We start from the raw sequence: 19205 nt of genomic DNA on the forward strand, positions 1-19205 counted from the left end.
ACAAAAAAACCCCAGCTGACAGTTGTATTAGAAGAGGAGCAAAAACCAGTATGACAGAAAGTGGGTCAAGGACTCAGAAATTAGGAATTAATAAAATTAAGGATGCATGGTCATGTGCATGCATGGAGCATAGCATTTTCTGAAAACACGTGTTCGAAGATGGAGTTCCAGTTTTCAAAGGGATGGAGGAACCCAAGGCAAAGTGTCTCAAGCACCTCAGCGTCTAGTCCCATATCAGGGCAAATGTTTTCTGCCTGTATATGCCAGACTTAGCACAGAAAACAGAAATCTCACCTGTGGATGCTCCTCTCCACCTTTGTACCGCTGCCACTTTTGCTCTCTGTAAGCTGTGCCCACAACACCTGGTGAAATTACATTTCAGCCAGACCATTTTTCTGAGGGGAATTAACGCAAGACTCTGCAAACCACCCTCTGTGCTACCTGCCTGATACCCTTTTCGGTTTCCACCCTAGTTAATTGATAAAATGATGGTCAACAGAAAAATGGTCCTGTTTTGAAGATACAAGACTAGCACCCAGGAAAACTACACAAGAGCTTTCTGTGCAAGGTTAGACGAGTCATCATTTTCCACTGTGGTCAACAACTACGTGGCATCACATGCAGATGTCACACCTGATATACTAAAGTACTGCTGTTGGAATGGCTGACTGCCCAGAGAATCCCAGCTGGAATCTGTGGGAACCACACACACTGAGTACACAGCTGTCAGAAGTCTCTAACTGGGAACTCAACACACAGGCACTTAAAAAAGACGACTTATGAGTGTTACACATGTAAAGCATACACATCAATAATGTCTATCTGACAGAGATTAAACCCATGAATATCTACAACATCCTCAGCTTTTAACATACCTAAAGGGTTCCCCCACTGGGAGATGCCACCCTAAAAGAATGACTTGTGACAGTAGCAGACTTCTCCTATATATAGACAAGCCTATAAGAGGCCAACAGAACCACTCTTGCAAAAGGGCTACATACCTACTCCCCAGACACTATTAAAACACATTTTAATCGTCTTCTGGGGACACCTTTGGGGGCACAGAAACAGAGCCACAGTACAACTGCAAAGCTTCACACATTAACTTTGAAAGGGAAACCACAAGTCTGACGTTCCCCGACCCGTAAAAGCTGTGAATAAAAACGTGGCAGGAAAGGAACTATCTTTTTCCAGCCTTATTCTCTGAAGTACCCATGCAGATTTTCCTGAAACGTTTGCAGGGCTTCCCGACTGAAGACAGATCTAGTGGGAAGAATTTAATCTAGAACCTCAAGACTATCAAAATATGAGTACCTGAACACAGACTACCATCACAGGAAACAATAAGAAACCAGAGATGTGTGTTAATAGATGCTCTAATCATTAACACGCACACACACAGAGCTTATCAGAAGTGCCAAGGCATTTCAAAGGAAAAGCATTATTCAAATACAGATATTTGGCAGCAGCTGTATCATTACCATATTCTCTAGCTGGTTTTGATTAAACTCAGTGGACATCAAGTTAATCCCACAGGACAGTATCATTCACTTTTATAATAGCTACTGAGCTCATTTCTGTGTTTGAGCCCTGCTGTAGTGTCATGACTAAATGTGGCAAGCAACAAATCACACCCTCTCAGCAGCCAGTGCCTGTCCTTTCTCCTTTCAAAGCTTTCATTCATTTCTGCATTTTTTAAAGTCATGCTGCTCAAAACAGCTGATCCAGATGGTGGATATTTGGATTTCAACTTTCCCACATGGTGATGTGGCTCAAGAAAATAAAAACTGTTGCTACCTGCTGCTGACCTACTTCTTTCTCTAATTTGTTTCCTGCCATACAACAGAATAAACAATGCAGTTCATTGAACTAGTCTTCCACACCTACCCACCACTATGTAGTGAATAAAAAATAAAATTAATAGAGGAAGGAGGGGGAAGAAAGGGGGGGGGGGGGGGGGAAGCAGTATGATCCAGCAGGGGGTAGGGGGGAGCAACTCTCACCTCTATCATAGTCATCTTCTTCTATTGCTTTTTCCTGAAGCCTCTGAAGCCGTAAGATCAAGGATTTTATCTATGCAAAGAGAAAAAAGTTAATTATGAAGAAGTTGCATTTAAAAATATTTAGACTATTAACCTCCACATAATAAAAATTTAATAGATTATTACATTGCTAGAATGGTCTGATTTTGAGAGTGAAACCAAATATTAATTAAGTGGACAGACCTATTTGGAACCCAGCTGAACTGCAGCTACTTGAACGACACTCGGCTTTAGTCCAAACACATACAAACAAACTATTTCTTGAAAAGCAAAAGAGATCACGTGATCATAGGATATTTTTCACCCTTTGAATAAATCAAAGTAAGGATTATTAGAGGATTCTGTCAGCATGACATCTATTTCTGATCACATTGTACTCAACAGGGTGTTCTTGAGCCCATTCTAACAATTTTTTGCCTACATGAGTTTTGCACAGAACAAATCCAGAATTTCCATATGCAAACCACATTTTCTTCTGTAAGTAAAAAGAGAAATACAGTATGAATATTTTGGAACAGGTATACTTATGTTATGGCATAGAAAATTGTGTTCATATGCAGTCAATGAAGGTTCATTAAAATATAATTTAGGCTTATCTGCATAATGTTGACGTTTGCATTTTCAGAAATGTTCACACTGCAAATGCTAGATGGGGAAAAAAAGAAAAACACCAATACCTATTCTACATACAGAGTGCCTTTTCACACCAAAAAAGAAACTCTTACCGTAATAAAGTTTTATTTCTAAAGTTACTGCTTCTCTTTCTTAACATGAAGGGTCTGGACCAAAGTTCTAAATTTACTAAAAAATTGTAAGGCTAGGTGTGCATTCAAAGGCTATTACAAGTTTTTACTGTTAGAAGAATTTGGTTAGAAGGTAGGCAGTCCCCTCCTCATTGCCATGCCAGCCACAGCCTAACATGGCTACAGTTACAAGACTGAAAAGTGTTTTCTTCTTATTAAATTTATACATGACCTGTACCAAACAAGCTGTTATCAGCACTGAAAAAGGTAAGCCTGAAAAAAGCAGCAGCATGTATTCTCATAGCCCAAAGCCTGAAAGTGCTTGACAAAGCATTTTCTAACACAAGAAAATGCATACTTTAGACATCCTGCATTTATAAAAGATCTTGCTCCTCCCTGAAACTCTTTCATATTTAAATCCCTACATTTAAATTCTAAATTGCATAGAGAAAAATAGGTACAGCCAGTCAACAACTTAATAGAAACACTCAGTTATCATGACTATACAATCAACACACGTATTAGGCAAGACATCTAAATTAATGGCATCCCTTCTAAACATGGTATGTGAAAGCAGACTAGTCAGAAAAGAACTAAAAAAAATAAAGCCAGAAAAGAATAAAAAAAATGCTTGATTAATAGTAGGCTATAGGATGCCCCAGAGGGGAAAAAAAAAAAAAAACACAAACCAAAACCACACCCAAACAACATTGTGTATACTCCCTTTTCCTCAAGGTTTTATTTTATTTTGTTTTTCACATCCTGAAACTCCAATCTTTTTTCTCTGAGGCTGGTAAGGAATGTGTAACATATTGAAGGGAGGAGCTCTGAATCCTCACCATAAATTATTTTCTGTATTTTATGCCATACTTTTGATAGAGTTTTAAAGAAGCCTGCAGTAGGAATGATTCAAATGACACTTTTTTCATATATATGATGTATAACAACCATCTATACTGAGAATACAGCTTTGCTGCTGTTTGCAGTGTTTACTCCATCATGCGGCCACAGTGGCAGGTCATTTAAAGTCTGCTTGGGTACCACAGCCGAGGCATGCCCACGGCAAACTGACTGATGCTGTCACAGTAAAGTGCTTTCTATTTGCAGGCTGGTAAGATGCTTGGAGCTCAACTAATCAAAGAGCTGCTTCAGCGTGGCATGTCCTACATCTGTACCATGTGATGACCACTTTTTTTTTTTTAATAAGTACAGAAAAAGCATAATTTTAACAACTTTGGTATTGTCTCCTGTTGTTGACTACAGTTGCCTTTGTTCCCTCCTGAAAAGTTTGAGACTTGCTCATTATCATTACAATAGGAAGGTGCTTCAAATTAAACATCCACACTGGCTAACCAAGGGCAAAGACATCTGAGAGCACAAATTCCCAATTCTCCATTCAATGAATTAATGAATACAGAAATTAAAGATAGCAATTTTTCTTCTGTGCCTATCAAATAAGCATACTGAAAAGACAGAAAAATAATTTCTTATTTTGATTATGTTATATATTCCCAAATTTGCAGCAAATTAATTTCCCAAACCATCCCAGACCATCGGCACATTGTCATTCCAGGCATGAAGCCAAATAAACTGCTCCATGTCATTGTGTGTCAAGTCTGTAAATTAGAAAACCTAGTTTGAGTCCTACATGCATCCTCTATGAAAAGTAAGTATTAGAGAGCACCGTAAGCCCAGGTCAGATGTCATGGAAAGTAAAGTAAGAATAAAAGTTTCTCAACCTTCTGTCTTACCCAGACAGCAGGTTGTGCAAAGTCTCCCCAGAGCAGGTTGCTTCAGCAGGCCTAAAGACAGTACAGTGCATCTCAGCAGGTACGTCTGAGCTGAGAAGTCACAAGAACCTGGGTTTCTGAAAGGCATCCCAGAAACTCAGGGCACTAGTGAGACACTAAAAAAAAAAACAAACCAAAAAACCAACACAAAACCAAAAACCAACCCACACCAAAAACACCCCACCACCACACCAGAAAAACCCCACCAGCCACTTAGTACACCTTGAACAAATTTGTGAAATCCATCATGTCGACATTAATCTCTGGATTACTGCTTCCTGCATGCACAATAAAGCCAGTATTTGGCTCCTTATTGCAGGTAAGCTCAAAATGGTTTCCCTCCGATGCCCACCCCACCATCCCAAAAACTGTATAACAAAACGTAGCTGATCCTTCTTAAAGTTTCCCCATCCCTTTCCCATGAAGAACACAGTGAATGAGAATGCCTGTATATGTAGTAGGTATACATAGTGCAAAAAGAAAGACTCCTGACTCAACAGCCCACTACTCCTCTGGGGTGGAAGTAAAAAAAAAAGTTCAATTCCCAGTTGGAGTCAGAGCAGGGACTTGACCCCCATTTTTCTTCATGCAGGGAAAGTACCCATCTATTAGATTACAGACTACTCTCATACAGGTGCCTCACTCCAAGAAATTTTTGGCTAAACTTATACATTTCCAATTACAAAGTTTAGCGTTGTTAAATCATGGTGCTTCAAGAAAAAGAGTTCTTACCACCCCCAAATTTTGTACTACATATACTCCAAACTGCAGACAAAACAGCCACCTGTGAAAGAAAATGGTATTTATTGAATTCAGAAACTGTATGATGTATTAGAAATCAGAGGATCACAGATTCAGCAGAACATAGGAATAGGGTACTGCAACAACATCACCTTTTTTTAAAGAACCAAAAAGAAAATGAAACTGGTTTTCTCACTTTTATCATGCAGAGTGCTACTGTAAACCTCTATGAACAAATGCTGCAAAAGCCATTAATATCCCAATTCCTACATCAACTTTGACTTAGGCACTATAAATGCAAATGATGTGAGGGCCAGGGGGAGGAATCAAAGATGAAGTGAGATTACTAACCTTTAATGTACTGCGGTTGCCAAGCAGGCAGTCCTGTAGCACTGGTTCATATTTTTTCATCAAAGTATCCCAGTTATGGTCACTAACAGTAAAGCTACTTTCATAGCCTGAGGTGACAGAAGAGCCAGCAGATGCTGCATCCGAGGAATCTGTAGAATATGAAAATGTTGCATCTGTATCCGAGAGAGAGACGGTCTCACAGTCCTGTAGTTTATCATTTGCTGTGGTCTCATTTTCGTACTCCAAATCCTCACTGGGCCTGGAGAAGCAATGCAAAGCTCCCAAGTGCTCACAAGTTCGTGCCATCTCTTCTGGCTTATGCAGATTTCCTGTGGTGCTGGGATGCAGAACATACTCAGCTTCCTTGACAGTTGACTTGCCTTCAGCATCACTTACTCCAGAGGCCGAGTTCAGGGAAAGCTGTATGAAGCTGAAACTTGAACTGAAGCTATCGTGTGCACCAACAGAACGAGAAACAACATCTCTGTTCTGATATTCACAGTTGTTATTCACTTCTGTCTGATCCAAAGCATACATGTTCAGGGGCTTGCTCACTTTAGCATTGTGGCTTTTCTGCCGTGTACAGCACACAGCAGAAACACCTCCTTTGCTTGTTGCTGCAGCAGGGTAAACAGCTATCACTGCGTTTTCTGACCGTGGACTCTTGCAACATGAAAGATTTTTGCAGCATCCTGACATTTTTCCAGTAGTGGCCAATGTTGTTACCCCATTAGCAGGAGCTATGGCACTACTCGCTGCACTACAGCGTAAGAATTCAAAGTTACTTTGGCATGGTCTGCGTAGAGAGCAGTTCTCAAAGTCTCCCCAGTGCTGCCTGCCATTTTTGAGCTCCTCTGGGCTGAAGGATTTGCAGGCACCCAGGGACTGAAACTCTATCTGTCGCTGAGCTTCTGGCCTCATGTATCCAGGTCTTTTTGCCACCTTCTTTTTACGAAGAGAGCCTGCAGGCATTAAGTGCTCCTGACCATCTGGGGGAGGGGAAAAAAAAGTCATTACAGTGTTTCTGCAGTTTTCTAGGCTTAACATATTGTAGCATCTGAAAATAATTGTTTCAGGAATTTCAAACAGCACATTGCTTTCCATTTCAACAAAAGACAGACACTGACCATACTGCAGACAGAGAAGAAAAGGTGTTGCTGGAGAAGGCTGTGTGTATTCAGTCACTTTCTAAAGAGTTTGCACCTGCTTTTAAGTGAACTCGCTAACATAATCACATCCGCCAGGACAGAAACCTGGGTAGGATGAATCACATCATCTTCCCTATTCATAGCACCACTCTGTGCTGCTTCGTTCTCAATTTGCTTAGCAGCATGCTAAAGCACAGACCTTGTTTAAGTCTCTCTGATCCAGAATGATTTTCACTTACAAGCATGTCTAGAATAGGACTGAATCTGCATCGAAAAGATGAGAACTATACTCGCAAAGAAATTTCGTGCATGATCTGTTGTTGCTCACGTCCAGTTTCTTGTGTTCATATCCATGTTTTATTAGTATGAGCAAGTGATTCAGACTCTGCTTCCAGAACAGACGTGACTCTGTAACACTCTGTGGCTGCAGATGTCAGTCTAATGAGATATTTTATAAGTTGTCATTTAGATTTGCTGTACTACCTATTGTCCAAAATGTAAAGTGAAAGGAAAAGTTTTGCATGCAGGACCATCAGTCCCAGAAAACTATTGCCACCATATGCTTGGTATCGTTACAGCAGTATTAATACCATTAAGAAAGGGCCTCTGCTCAATAGCTCAATTTCCCCACATATACCTTACTTACATAGATGAAAAGATAAATTTGCTGTTTGCAGAGCAGAATAGAAAGAACAAAGATATAAACCTCAACGAACATTAAAAGTGACAGATAAGAATGTGGTATCTTGCCTGTTTTCTGTACATTTCTATAAAAAACATATATGGGTGAAAGATTACATGGTGACTACTTTCAGTTTCTTATGGATTTACTGCTAGTCAAAACGTATTCCATTCGTCTGTCCTGCACACAATCAGTGGGAATACAAGCTCTGCGCCATCATCCATTTTGTAACACAAAAACATATTGACCAGACCTATTTGCCAGAATCACGCTTCAAAGGGATCTAGTGACTAGCTGAATTATGCCCTCAATTAGCTGCCCTCTACTCACTGAAACAGAATCAATTGCCAGAATCTCAGGTGTTACAAATATTGTCATCACCCACACAGAGCTCTTCCAAAAACACAAGTTTGAGATTTTTTTTTTCTTTACATGCAATATATTTAACATTCATCTCTAATCACAACCCTTTGTCAATTTTTACACTGACAGATGCGCACATAATCTAAACTCCTCAGCAACTCCTAACACAGGTCTCATACACACCTTACTACAATGACATCCTATACAAAAATTTAAGCATTAGACCTGAAACTTCCCAGGAGACGTTTCCCAACATTCACTACACTCTCTCCAAATAACCTTCAACAAAAGCAATTTATACTTTTTCCACATACTAGAATAGTGGCACATGTCACCATGGGACTACAGTTAAGCTTCTGTATTCTGCTTCCTATCACCATAAATTAGAATACCCCGGCTGTCTCTTACATTCTCTTTTGTCAGAGGAAAAAGCATCACTCAAATCAGAAATAAAAAAGGTCACCGAGTCCATCAGCCTGTCTACTATAAAAAGACAGAGAAATGCTGTATTGGGAGTAATTTAATAGAAGTCTTAACAAATAGGAACCGCTCTTGGAGTAAGGGAACAAAAATTGAACAAAATGTTCTTTAGAATTTAATTCTTTTAGTTTATATACAAAATAACAGCCTAAATTTGCCTTCAGCAGAAGAAATCAGTCATGCAGAAAAAAGTCATTCTACGACTGGATATACTTATCGCCGTTTACAAAGGCTAGTCACAGGCCTCATCTGTGAAAATGGAAAAGGTTCTTTGGTTTAATTAAAATCAGTTTAAAATTGATCTTACTAAATCACTATGAATTTCTAAAGCAGACAGATAATTACAGCCCTTTAAACACCAAATTTAAACTAAGCTAATATAAGCAAGGTTTCAATCAGCCAAAGTGTTAGATATTTGCACCAAATGAACTGGATACAATTCTAAAAATTGTTGGAGCCAAAGTGGTACAATTCCAGTATCCTGAACTAGCCCACACAAAACCCACGCATCTCTGCGCTCCTCCCAACATTTGCAGGTAACCTTCTAGACAGGTTTACCATTCAGCTCCTTTATGGACTCCAGGTCTGCCTCCTGGTGAGGCCAGCAGCAAAAGTCCCTCACCTGGCTACCAGAGCAGCACCACTGCCTGAATTAGACTAAAAATTATAGTCCAACAGCCACGAGCCATTCAGAGGATGCTACAAGGAAAGGGCTGCAGGTCCTTAGTCCCAGCGTAGCTGCACCTGAGCAGAAGGCAGAGGAGGAGTGCACGGACACAGAGCTGGGACAGCACCTCAACGTGAACATCCATGCCTGCCTTCCCCAAAGGACAAGGGAGGGAGGCGGCCACAGCTTGTCCTCCAGCTCCAGCTAGAGAGCAGTCACAGTGCCCTCAGCCATCACAAAATCCAGCCAGGATGTTACCATGGCTTTGGGTATACTGTTTGTGCACTGTTTACCCTTCTGCCATGTCCCTTTTCTGAAGATTAGAACGTTTTCAGTTGTTTGTCATCACATATCTGAAATTTAGCTACAAACACTTTGTTTGTCTGCATAGCTTTCCAACCATAGCTTGCTTTGTCGGCACATCAGATACAGAAACTACATCGAACCAATTCAGCTAGATTGTTAAAAAAAGACAGGCCTCAAATTTTTCTTACAATTCCCTCAGTTTCAAGCACATCAAATAACTGATGGCAATTAACTACAAGACTATCAAAACGGTACCTTGGAATACTGTGAAACAGCTGAAGGTAATTAAAAAAACCCTACATTAAAGTGTGTCATGCATTGTATGAGACATGCACTTATAAAAAGAGAAAAGTCACAAATGGAAGAAGGGCCTTTCAATTGTAATATTACAAATCAACATTTAAAAAATACGTTACAATCCTAGAAGACAATGCAACGTATATTCTAACGTCAGATTATGTGCAAATTGCTTCAAATCCAAATTATGAAAGCCCAGAAATAACTTAATTATAACAGCTCTTTCACCGCAACAATCTTTCCTGATGACCAGCATTTCATAAAAACTAACTGCTCAGAGCCAGAACACGGGTGGGGGGAAGAGTCTGTTGCTGTAAGCAAGGCATGACCATAAATGCTGTTCACATCCCAGGTGCACCAGTAAGATGAACAAGTAAAGGAGAGGTGAAGCCAAAGAGCATTTCCCATTGATGGAAAGAGCACATTCTCTTGTACCAGTCTGATGCTAAAGGACAGCAGAACAGTCATCAAATTTATTTTAGATAATCAGTCTTTGTTTTCAGCCACAAAAGTGGCAGCTCAATTTTTTGATCAAATGCTCTAGTAGCCTCTGTGGACAGACAGGTGTAACTACCTTACACTTTTGTAAAGTCCACTAGGATTTTATAGATAGGTTACAGAAACTCTGAAGCAATTACCTACCCACCCCTGCTTTAAACACATAACACAAAGTGCTTGCAAGCTCATTAAGTTCTCCCTGAAAGTAACTGAGAAATTATATATGCAGTTTTAAAGAGAGCATGACTATCCAAATATGCCTATATTACACACAGTTGATTTTTATTAGAATAACAAATTCACCTTCAGAGCATTTGTGGGTGGTAACTGTGGAGCAGAGGAAAAGATACTTGGTCATATTCAAAGCCAACTATCAAAGCACTTCTCTAAGCAATTTCTGTAGTGCTGCTTCTATTAAGGAAACCTTAAACACCCGCCTTAAACTGTATGCAAACAAAGTGAGATGAAAATACTTATTATTTACAGACACACACAAATGTTTAACCTATCAGTAACAAAAATGAACCATTCTCAGGGATTAACCAATCTGACAGGATAATAACCATTCCTGTTCAGCTCCTAGGTCATAAAAATATGTAAAATGTTGCAGCTTCCTAATCAGTTATATTTTGACTCATTTGCTGAATTTCAAAGATACCACTGAATATTCAAAATAAGATGACACTGATCTCAATACAGCCTATGTTAAAACAAACCAGCACTTTCAAAGAAAGTTACTTTTGAATAAAGATTTTTATAACTCTCAAAATGCAAAGGTCTCATTTAGCTTTTTCATCTTACTTATTGAATGTTAACTATACTTTGATTTACCTAGCATTTTATAAAGTATATCTATAGAAGACAAGCAATGGCTGAGCTACATTATATTTGATACCATTTACAAATTATTTCCTCGCCAAGGGTTCCTGTGATTTCTAAGGTCACAGGCTGGGTTCAGTTATTCAACTGTTAAATTTTCAAGACATCACGTATAAAATATTCCCTGAAGTCATTAAATGCATATTAGTTTCTATTCTTCATTAAAAAAACACTTCAAAGAGTTGTGCATTTTAGAAATTCAAGTGGTCTTCCTTAGCCAGTGTTTAAATAATTGTATTTTTATTGACACACTCCCATAATGCATGTCATTGAATTGTTACATTTGAGCCACTTACCTTCTTAATGCAATTGCTCATTTTAAGCCATCTGATGAAATTCCAGCACCTCTCTCTACAGTAGGAATCACATTAGCTGATACCAGTTTCAATACACCCATCAACTTTCCCCCCCCTCAAGGAAAAAAAAAAAAAAAAAAAAGTGTTTTAAACCTGGTTTTGCCTTAACACTAAGAAAGAAAAAAAAAATCTGTTAAAAAGCTGGTAAATATCAAACACTTCCCATGTCAGTAACAATCACCTATTTAGTCAGGGGAAATAAGAGAAGCACCCCTTTCCTTAATTACATACTATAATTGTGTTCAATACTACTAACACTTTAAAAACACATCTGCATCCATCAGTATTCAGCAGTGCAGTGACCATGCACAAAAGCAGGGTTTTTTCTCAAGCAAGTGCCTTGATGAATCAGGGCCTAAGCGCCTTGCTGTGACAAAAAGAACAGAAATATGCCTTTCTGATCTGATCAAATTTTAAAATATAGTTAAGTATCCAGCTTGCAAAAGCATGCAGTTGCACCGTGAGGGCCTATTCAATAACGAATCAACACCCTATGGCTAGCAACCCGAGACCCAAGGCTTGGCTATTATAGAAAACTGCATTCCTCCAAGCTGAATGAAAATTATACCACCCAACTTCTCCACTGCAGCATTACAAGGAAACTCATTGTGTTGGCCAGAAAAGCAAGTGGTCAAATTCACTCTAGAACAGCTAGGTGACTCTGTGCTGTCTCAATAAAACAGGACCACTTACATAGCATAATACTGTCAAAAAAATGACATTTCTGCTCTTTTCATACTTGTTTTCATGCAGGCAGCTACCGCTACAGAAGTTCCAAGCAAAAACAAAGCCAGGGAAGCCCAAGACCTTTGCAATAAACTTCAGCATAATCCTGTTACAGACACTCCTCACACATCTCGCTCTCCGGCTGTTACTACATCTCACATTCAGAATTCATCTCTGGTTGACAAGCCTTAACCCAATCAGTCTCCAAACCTCCTTATACAGCTCACTCATATATTTCTCCTAACTCACTGCAATCAGCCTAGGCTAGCTGGAACTGCCAAACTCACTTAATCAACTGCCTAACATAACAGTTACCTTTACGGGGCCCCCAGTCATCACTTACCCTACACCCAGCTCTGCGATCCATCCCATGGACCGACCACCTGATGGACAGTAAAACACCCTGGGGGAGAACACAAGCAGGTCTGGGAAAACAAGCCAGTAGCAGCACTGGGCACCTTCAGCACAGTCAATAACAGAAGACAAATAACTTCCCCAGAAATATCCAGCCCTATTTTTTTTAAAACCTGTGAGTATAATTCTTTTTAACATACAATCAAATAATTGAGAATAATTTATCCACTTTCCAAAGAGGCAGGAGTACACACAAGTTGCAAGTCTGCAGAGAACACTCACAATAGAGAGCCAATGCTTATTTCGGGAGTTTTGTTTTTAAGGTTTGTTGTTTTTCTTCCTGAGGGAAAAAACTTTTGTTCCCCATTTCAGTGCAAAAGTCTGTAGAAGCAGTCCGTGCAAATGTCTCAAGTGGAGAGAACGCTCTGGTTCTTTCAGTCAAAATCTGAAAACAGTTTTAAATATTACACAGAAATAGGGAAGCAAGGATTTTTTTTATAGAAACTGTGAAGTTTGGTTAGGTCCTAAATTAATTTGCAAACAACACTTAATGGGTTTGCAGTCAAATCCCATAAAAGTATTTTACCAAACATGCATGTAACTATGAAATTAGTACACAGCAGTCCTTTTCAAGAATGGTCTATTTAACACACCACACTTCTCTTTCATCACTCTGTCTATGGAGTGACAGTGTGGATTCCCACTACTTCTGCTCAGTCAGATCATCTACAGCAACACTCTAATATAAAAACTCATCGGGGGGGAGGGGAGGGAGGAATAAAGAAAAAAGAAAAAAAAGAAAGAGTGAAGTGTGAGAGCACATTGACAGCAGTCAATTTCTAATTCAAGCACAGTTTGAGTGCTCCAGCTTGGAGATTTGAATTTTTAATTTCACCAAGGGAGTGGGTTCCAAATTAAGCATCTGATGCACAGTCAGTCTGAAACCAAAATCGAGTTTACTGAAATAGAAAGTAATTTTCTCTTAACAGCTCAGTAGTGATCACATATAATGAAAATAAAACAACGTGGCAGTTCCTATATTGCCAAGGGTGAGAAGTCAGAATGCTTTTAGCTTTACAATTTAATATCAAAGTCCCAGGACAAATGCTCCTCCTTTGCCTGCTGAAGGAAGTTTACCTTACAGCCCCAGTCAGGCTGTCAGGAGGCGATGTCAGTGCTGTCTATACAACAATGGAGATGAAATGGAGCTCCAGACATCAGGAAAGCTGAGCAGTAGCTTCCCACAGAAAGCACAGGACCTAAGGATACAACTTAAATACAAGATACTGCAAAAGCCAGGCACGTACACAAACTGCAGTTACGGCAATGCATGGGACACTGAGCCCCCACCTGTAGCAAGGAGGCAGGCAAGCGAGCAGCACGGGTCCCTCACCCTGCTCCCCCGAAAAGAAAATCTCAGAGCTTTGCATGAACCCCTGCAATTCCTTCTGCTCCCACAAAATTTCTGTACTCGGGCATCCTCTGCTCTTTGCAGCAGCAATTGCATAGATTGTGCTTTTGCTGGCTGACAGTAAATCACCGCTCCGAGTGGCAAGATGAAGATCTTCAGCTGAACCCACAAGGCAGACTGCAGCACTACTCTCCTATCCTCAACAGTTACACAGCCAACTTCAGTTAATGCGAGTCCTTGCTAAAGGCCAGCAGATTACTCAGCACCATCAGTCTGTAGATGTTACAACTTTTGAGTGGTCAACAACCCTTTGTGCTCCAGCAAGCCAAGTGCAGTTCCTTTAGAGACCTACACTGGTAAGCAGGAAAGATGCAAATTATATCCCTTTTGAGATCTTGGGCAAGACTATGGCTCGACCTTTACAACCCTTACCCAAAGCTGTAGACAGACAAAACAGAAGTCGGAAGCTTATTTTATTGGGCCTGAGAACACAAAAGTGAAGACATCAGCTATATACTTTTCCTCTAGCATGGAGGAAAAAAGTAGATGGTTCAGGTGAAATTCTGAGATTATCTGATGAACAAGCTATGGATGAAGTACTATAGCAGGTATTGCTGAAACTGCAGCAGAATACTAACCACGGGCAAGAACACTTCTCTTCTAGCAGTAAGCACAGCTCCTTCTAAATAAGGCGGGACACAGGTCACTGCCTAGAGCAAGTTAGATATCTAAAAAAAAAAAAAACCCAACAGCAAAAAAATTAACATTCCAGGAAAGAATATAGTTTATCTCTAGAAGGTAACTGCATTGAATTACAGAATTTAGCAGATGTGCCAGCACAGAGCAACGATGGCAATCGACACGGAGGATGAGAAGACCTCAAGAAAGGGCCGGAGAGCACTCAAAGGCAGCACCCACCAGCGCTAGACAGCTAGAAGCCCATACCTCCCCAGATAAGAGCCCTGGCATTAGAGGCCAAACTTGGTATTTCCTACCCACGTCACCAGGTATTGCAGGAACACTGCCTCCATAGCCAGACTCCCAGAGTGACAACTCATATGAGATCTAAGCGACTGCCTACTCAGCTGCAGGCAGGAGCTGAGAGTTACCCCATGCACCTCACACCCACCACGTCTGGAGACTAAAAACTCAACAGGACCAAAGCCCTGTCTTCATGCACATTGGAAAGCCCACTAGCAGCAGACAAGGATGAGGGGATACAGTCAAGCAGCAGCCAGTCAGAACCCAGGCTGAGGGAGGACATCATCAACACCAACAGATCTACTTTGATTGGCATTCACTCATTTTTGTCTCCATCCCAACTCTGCTGATACCAATGCTCCGCATGTTTTCCAGCACTCCCATCAAAGCCTGCCTTCTTTTCCAGCAACTTCCATTGCATTTCTCTTCTTGGACCCCAATTAGTTCTCACAAACCAATTGCTCATATCTCTTCAAGTAAGTGAGAAAGACAGTTGAACCAGAAATCTTTCCAATTGCTGCTCTGGACCTTTGACCAAACTCTGCATGGGTCACAGTGAATGCTACACAGTCCTGAGCGATAACCACCCACAAAGCTCCCAAACAATGTTCAAAGCCATACAGAGATACTCTCTTTCCCAATATCACTCCTCCAAACCACCTCTTTGGTCCTTTTCAGTTTATCCTTTTTGTCACAACCGCGACACGCACAAGCCTCCCCCAGCCCCCTAACAGCACTCCCCTCACAAGAGCAAACAGGCATGTCTCAACTTACTTACCTCCAAAAATCCTCCTCACATGAGCTTCCAGGCCCTCCAGCTCCCCAGTCCCCCCAGACCACCCCATCGCTTCCCAGGCGGAGAGCCTTCCTGCCTCACACTCCCCATCAGCAGGGCTCAGAAATTTCTAGGCTTCTCCAGGTGCATTTAAAGGGAGCCCAATCCCACTTCAGCTGTGTCCACCAATTTCATCCCTTGCCTCCAGGTGCTCAGCCTTTTGGCTACCAGGACTTCAACCAGTTCTCAGGGCTCCTGTTACCTCTTTCACAGCACACACATAGTTTGTATGAGCATCTAAACCAAACCCCACTGTAACAGCACACTGGCTCCATTCATCCCCTTTGAGATCATCTCAATGAAAACACTCTTGTAAGAGCTTCTTTCCCGCGACTGTAAATCACTGCTATTCACGTCTAGGAAACCAAGACAATTACCTGCCACAATTTACTCTGACAGTCTCCCTGGGCTAACATATATTAGCTAATAATACAGGTTACGCTTATTAACATATGCCTATGATGCTCGACAAAAGCACAGATTTTTGCCAGAGGTTTTTTTAACTTATTTCTGTCACATGCTATTTGTAATTCAGTTAAGTATTCCTACCTAAGTACAAGGCCATAGGATCTGCCACCTTTCATTGAACCTTACCTGTCTGCTTTTATTACCCAAGTAAATTAAAGCACAGTATTAATCTTCAAAGAAATCGTACCCTTACATGAGATAGCTTGCAGATGTTTCTTGGGTACCAAGGACTCTGTGTGATACTGTAATGAAACAAGTCTTAAGCAAAATACTTCAAGTTAAAAAATAATGAGAAGTAAACTCAAAAATCAGACTGACCTTTCAAAAATATTCTCTATATTAAAAGAAGATTGTCTTGAACAAGCCGATGAAGCAGTTTCTCAGGTCAACATATTTTGCATTCAGCTTAGCATTTTAAACGGATAAAAAAGGTGCAGATTGTACCATATGGTGTTAAACATGCATACCTGAAAAGATCCGCTTCGGTAACAAAAAGCTTGGCAGAGAAAAACTTTGAGCATCATTCAAATTGTTTTCCAGAATATATATATAGATCATTAACTCATTATTTCCAATACTTTTTTTTTTCCTAATTTATTACTTGCTTTAGAAAACCTGAATTCAGAATCCAGGATTAGCAGGGTCCTGTGCAAGGTAGCTCATATTTGCCTATCCCTTTCAGTTGTATGGGACAGGCCCCTAGGCAGTACTAGTGTAGTAGCAGCAGGGGATTTCTTCTCCTGCTTCTTTCAGGTTTACGCACAACACTCCTGACAAGTATTATTATTAAAAAGCAGCAGACAGAACTGCTGTAGCTCCCTTTCAAGGAAAGCAATGCATTTTCAGAGACATTTGATCTCATCAGTCCTGAGGTACAGCAGTAATCTGACACATTAGTTTATAGTTAAACCAGACCACGGGAAAAGCTACTCAACTTACCCAAGTTGCAAAGCACACCCAAGACAGAACTAAGGACTTACACAGGACTCCTGAAAGACAGCTAGAAAAAAAAAGCATTTTCACTATAAGAATACACCTAAGGCATTGTACCTTTAGAACTCCTGTCTTCATTGAAAAGATTGGAGATTTTAAAAGCAGCATTTAGATAGAATTTTATCTTAATATTCTCAAAACTATCAAACCTTGGAGTCACAGGTCCCCGAGGCAGATCCTGCAATAATGCTATTCCATGTGGGATTCTGTACAGTGAAGTTTCATTGGAAAATTCAGGTTTAGCTTACATTATCACCAAAAATTTGAAGCAAACACAAACACTATATTTAGACGACAACTTATCTATAACATGACTTGTGTCTGCCTATGTTTTTGTACTCCAAATCTAAACAAGTCTATACTAATCCACAGATCTGATACAGTAAAGTATATTTTTCAAATATCTGTGTCAAGGAAGTCTACTAGGATAGTCCATAAACGGAACTAGTTCATTGACAGGCTCGTTTAATTCCCAAGTGAAACAGTGCTACATTTAAGCTGGAAGCCTTTTAAATCCTCTCCCGACTAGGGGGAAAGGAAAACTCACAGTATTTTGAAGGTACTTGCAAAAGTTTCAGAACCTAAAAAGCATCCTCTCCCTCTAACCATCAGTGAGCAGGAACATCTTGCATGAATAGCCTTACAGAAACAAAGAGGTGCCAATAAAACTGAGAGAGATACTCAGAATACACATGGATTTTCATTACTGTACAATAAAAGCATCATAGTGCTTTACTGAACAAAAACATATGAAATGTCTTAAATTTAAATTACCTTAAAGTCTGAGTCATAAGCCAGGACTTCTGTACCACAGAAAGCCACGAAGGCAGAACTAAGGACATCTTTAAGGTTAGAATGCCCTCTTTGGGTATAAAGATATACTTGCAGCAACAGTAAATTTCAGCAAATACAGTGCTATTTTATGCTACAGGAAGGAAAGTAAATCAAAGAATGCCAAGTGTGCTACTCTAAAACCCTTAAAGATGTTATAAATGGCATCTGATTACCCTCTACTAGCAACAACATTGCCAAGATGCTACATACCAATAGTGAGGATAACAGCAATCTATACATAGCAGCGCACAGGGGTAGGACAAGAAAGAGATGGGCATAACTTAAAACAAGAGGGGTTCAGACTGGGTACAGAGAAAAACTTTTTCACCCTGAGGGCAGTCAAGCAGTGGAGCAGGCTGCCCAGAGAGGTTGTGCAGTCCTTGGAGGTTTTCAGGACCCAACAGGATAAAGCCCTGAGCAACCTGGTACAACCTCAGTCAGCCCTGCTTTGAGCAGGGAGTTGGACCAGAGACCTCTTGAGGTGCCCTCCAACCCGAACTATCCTATCATACCTCTAAGCTTCAAATATATGTCTCAGGATTTGCAGTATTCCACTAGTTATCTATACACACAACAAAAGTTCAAGAGTTTCACCTGTGAAGATGCAGCCAACTTTGCAAGAAAGCAATTTATCCAATTTAACTCTGCAAAGGAGTCACAGGGAAGTTAGTAAACAATAGTTTCATCACATCCTGGAAGCTGGAAGCTGCTGACTTTCTATGAACAAAATTAAGAATAAAGTTCAGCACTTGAAATAAATAGGTTCTCAACCAGCATCCACACGCACACAGAAAAATCACAAGTTTCAATGATGGTCAGTGCCTTAAGCAAGACACACACACAATCAGGCATAACAACAGAGGAACTCCTATTGTTCCGCAGCAGCAGACCTTTAGTAGTTAGCTGGTGATTAAATGATGCTCATGAGCATCACTTAAATGTCACTTTGATCTACTGCAGTTATTTCACAAAATGTTTATTACTGAGGCTTTTTTATTGGCTGTACAAACATTGGAGAGCATTTCTCTCAAGGCATTATTCAGTTTGCCATATTAAAAATTATTTTGATACCTTTTCCTAGGCTGCTTGCCAATTGGAGGACAAGATGGAGCCATCTGCGAGACTATAACTGTCTGAAGACACTTGCTTTTCAAAAACATAATCCCTTAAATGGTGCCAAGGGCATTACAAACACACACACACACACAAAAAAAAATGTAACATCACCTCTGAACAGCTGCAACAAAACCTGCCTCTCAC

At 40.3% G+C, this 19205-nt stretch overlaps 1 protein-coding gene across 5 annotated transcripts in view; it reads right to left on the reverse strand.

Annotated features, from left to right (window-relative positions):
- Positions 1–19205, reverse strand: part of DISC1 (DISC1 scaffold protein) — a 238696-nt gene that overhangs the window by 212050 nt on the left and 7441 nt on the right. For 4 of the 5 annotated variants that reach the window (XR_003926345.2, XM_041128466.1, XM_030035565.2 and 1 more), the window contains exons 2-3: positions 5668–6656; positions 2004–2073 (exon numbers count right to left, since the gene is read on the reverse strand). Coding sequence is in view for 4 of the 5 variants with exons in the window: in XM_041128466.1 (XP_040984400.1) it covers positions 2004–2073; positions 5668–6656 (1059 nt within the window). In the remaining variant the exon portion in view is untranslated. Of the gene's footprint in view, positions 1–2003; positions 2074–5667; positions 6657–15593; positions 15687–19205 lie in introns of those variants that run through there. The other variant, XM_030035566.2, reaches the window with a different exon arrangement.

This window comes from Aquila chrysaetos, chromosome 13, assembly GCF_900496995.4.
Source record: "Aquila chrysaetos chrysaetos chromosome 13, bAquChr1.4, whole genome shotgun sequence".
NCBI lineage: Eukaryota > Metazoa > Chordata > Aves > Accipitriformes > Accipitridae > Aquila > Aquila chrysaetos.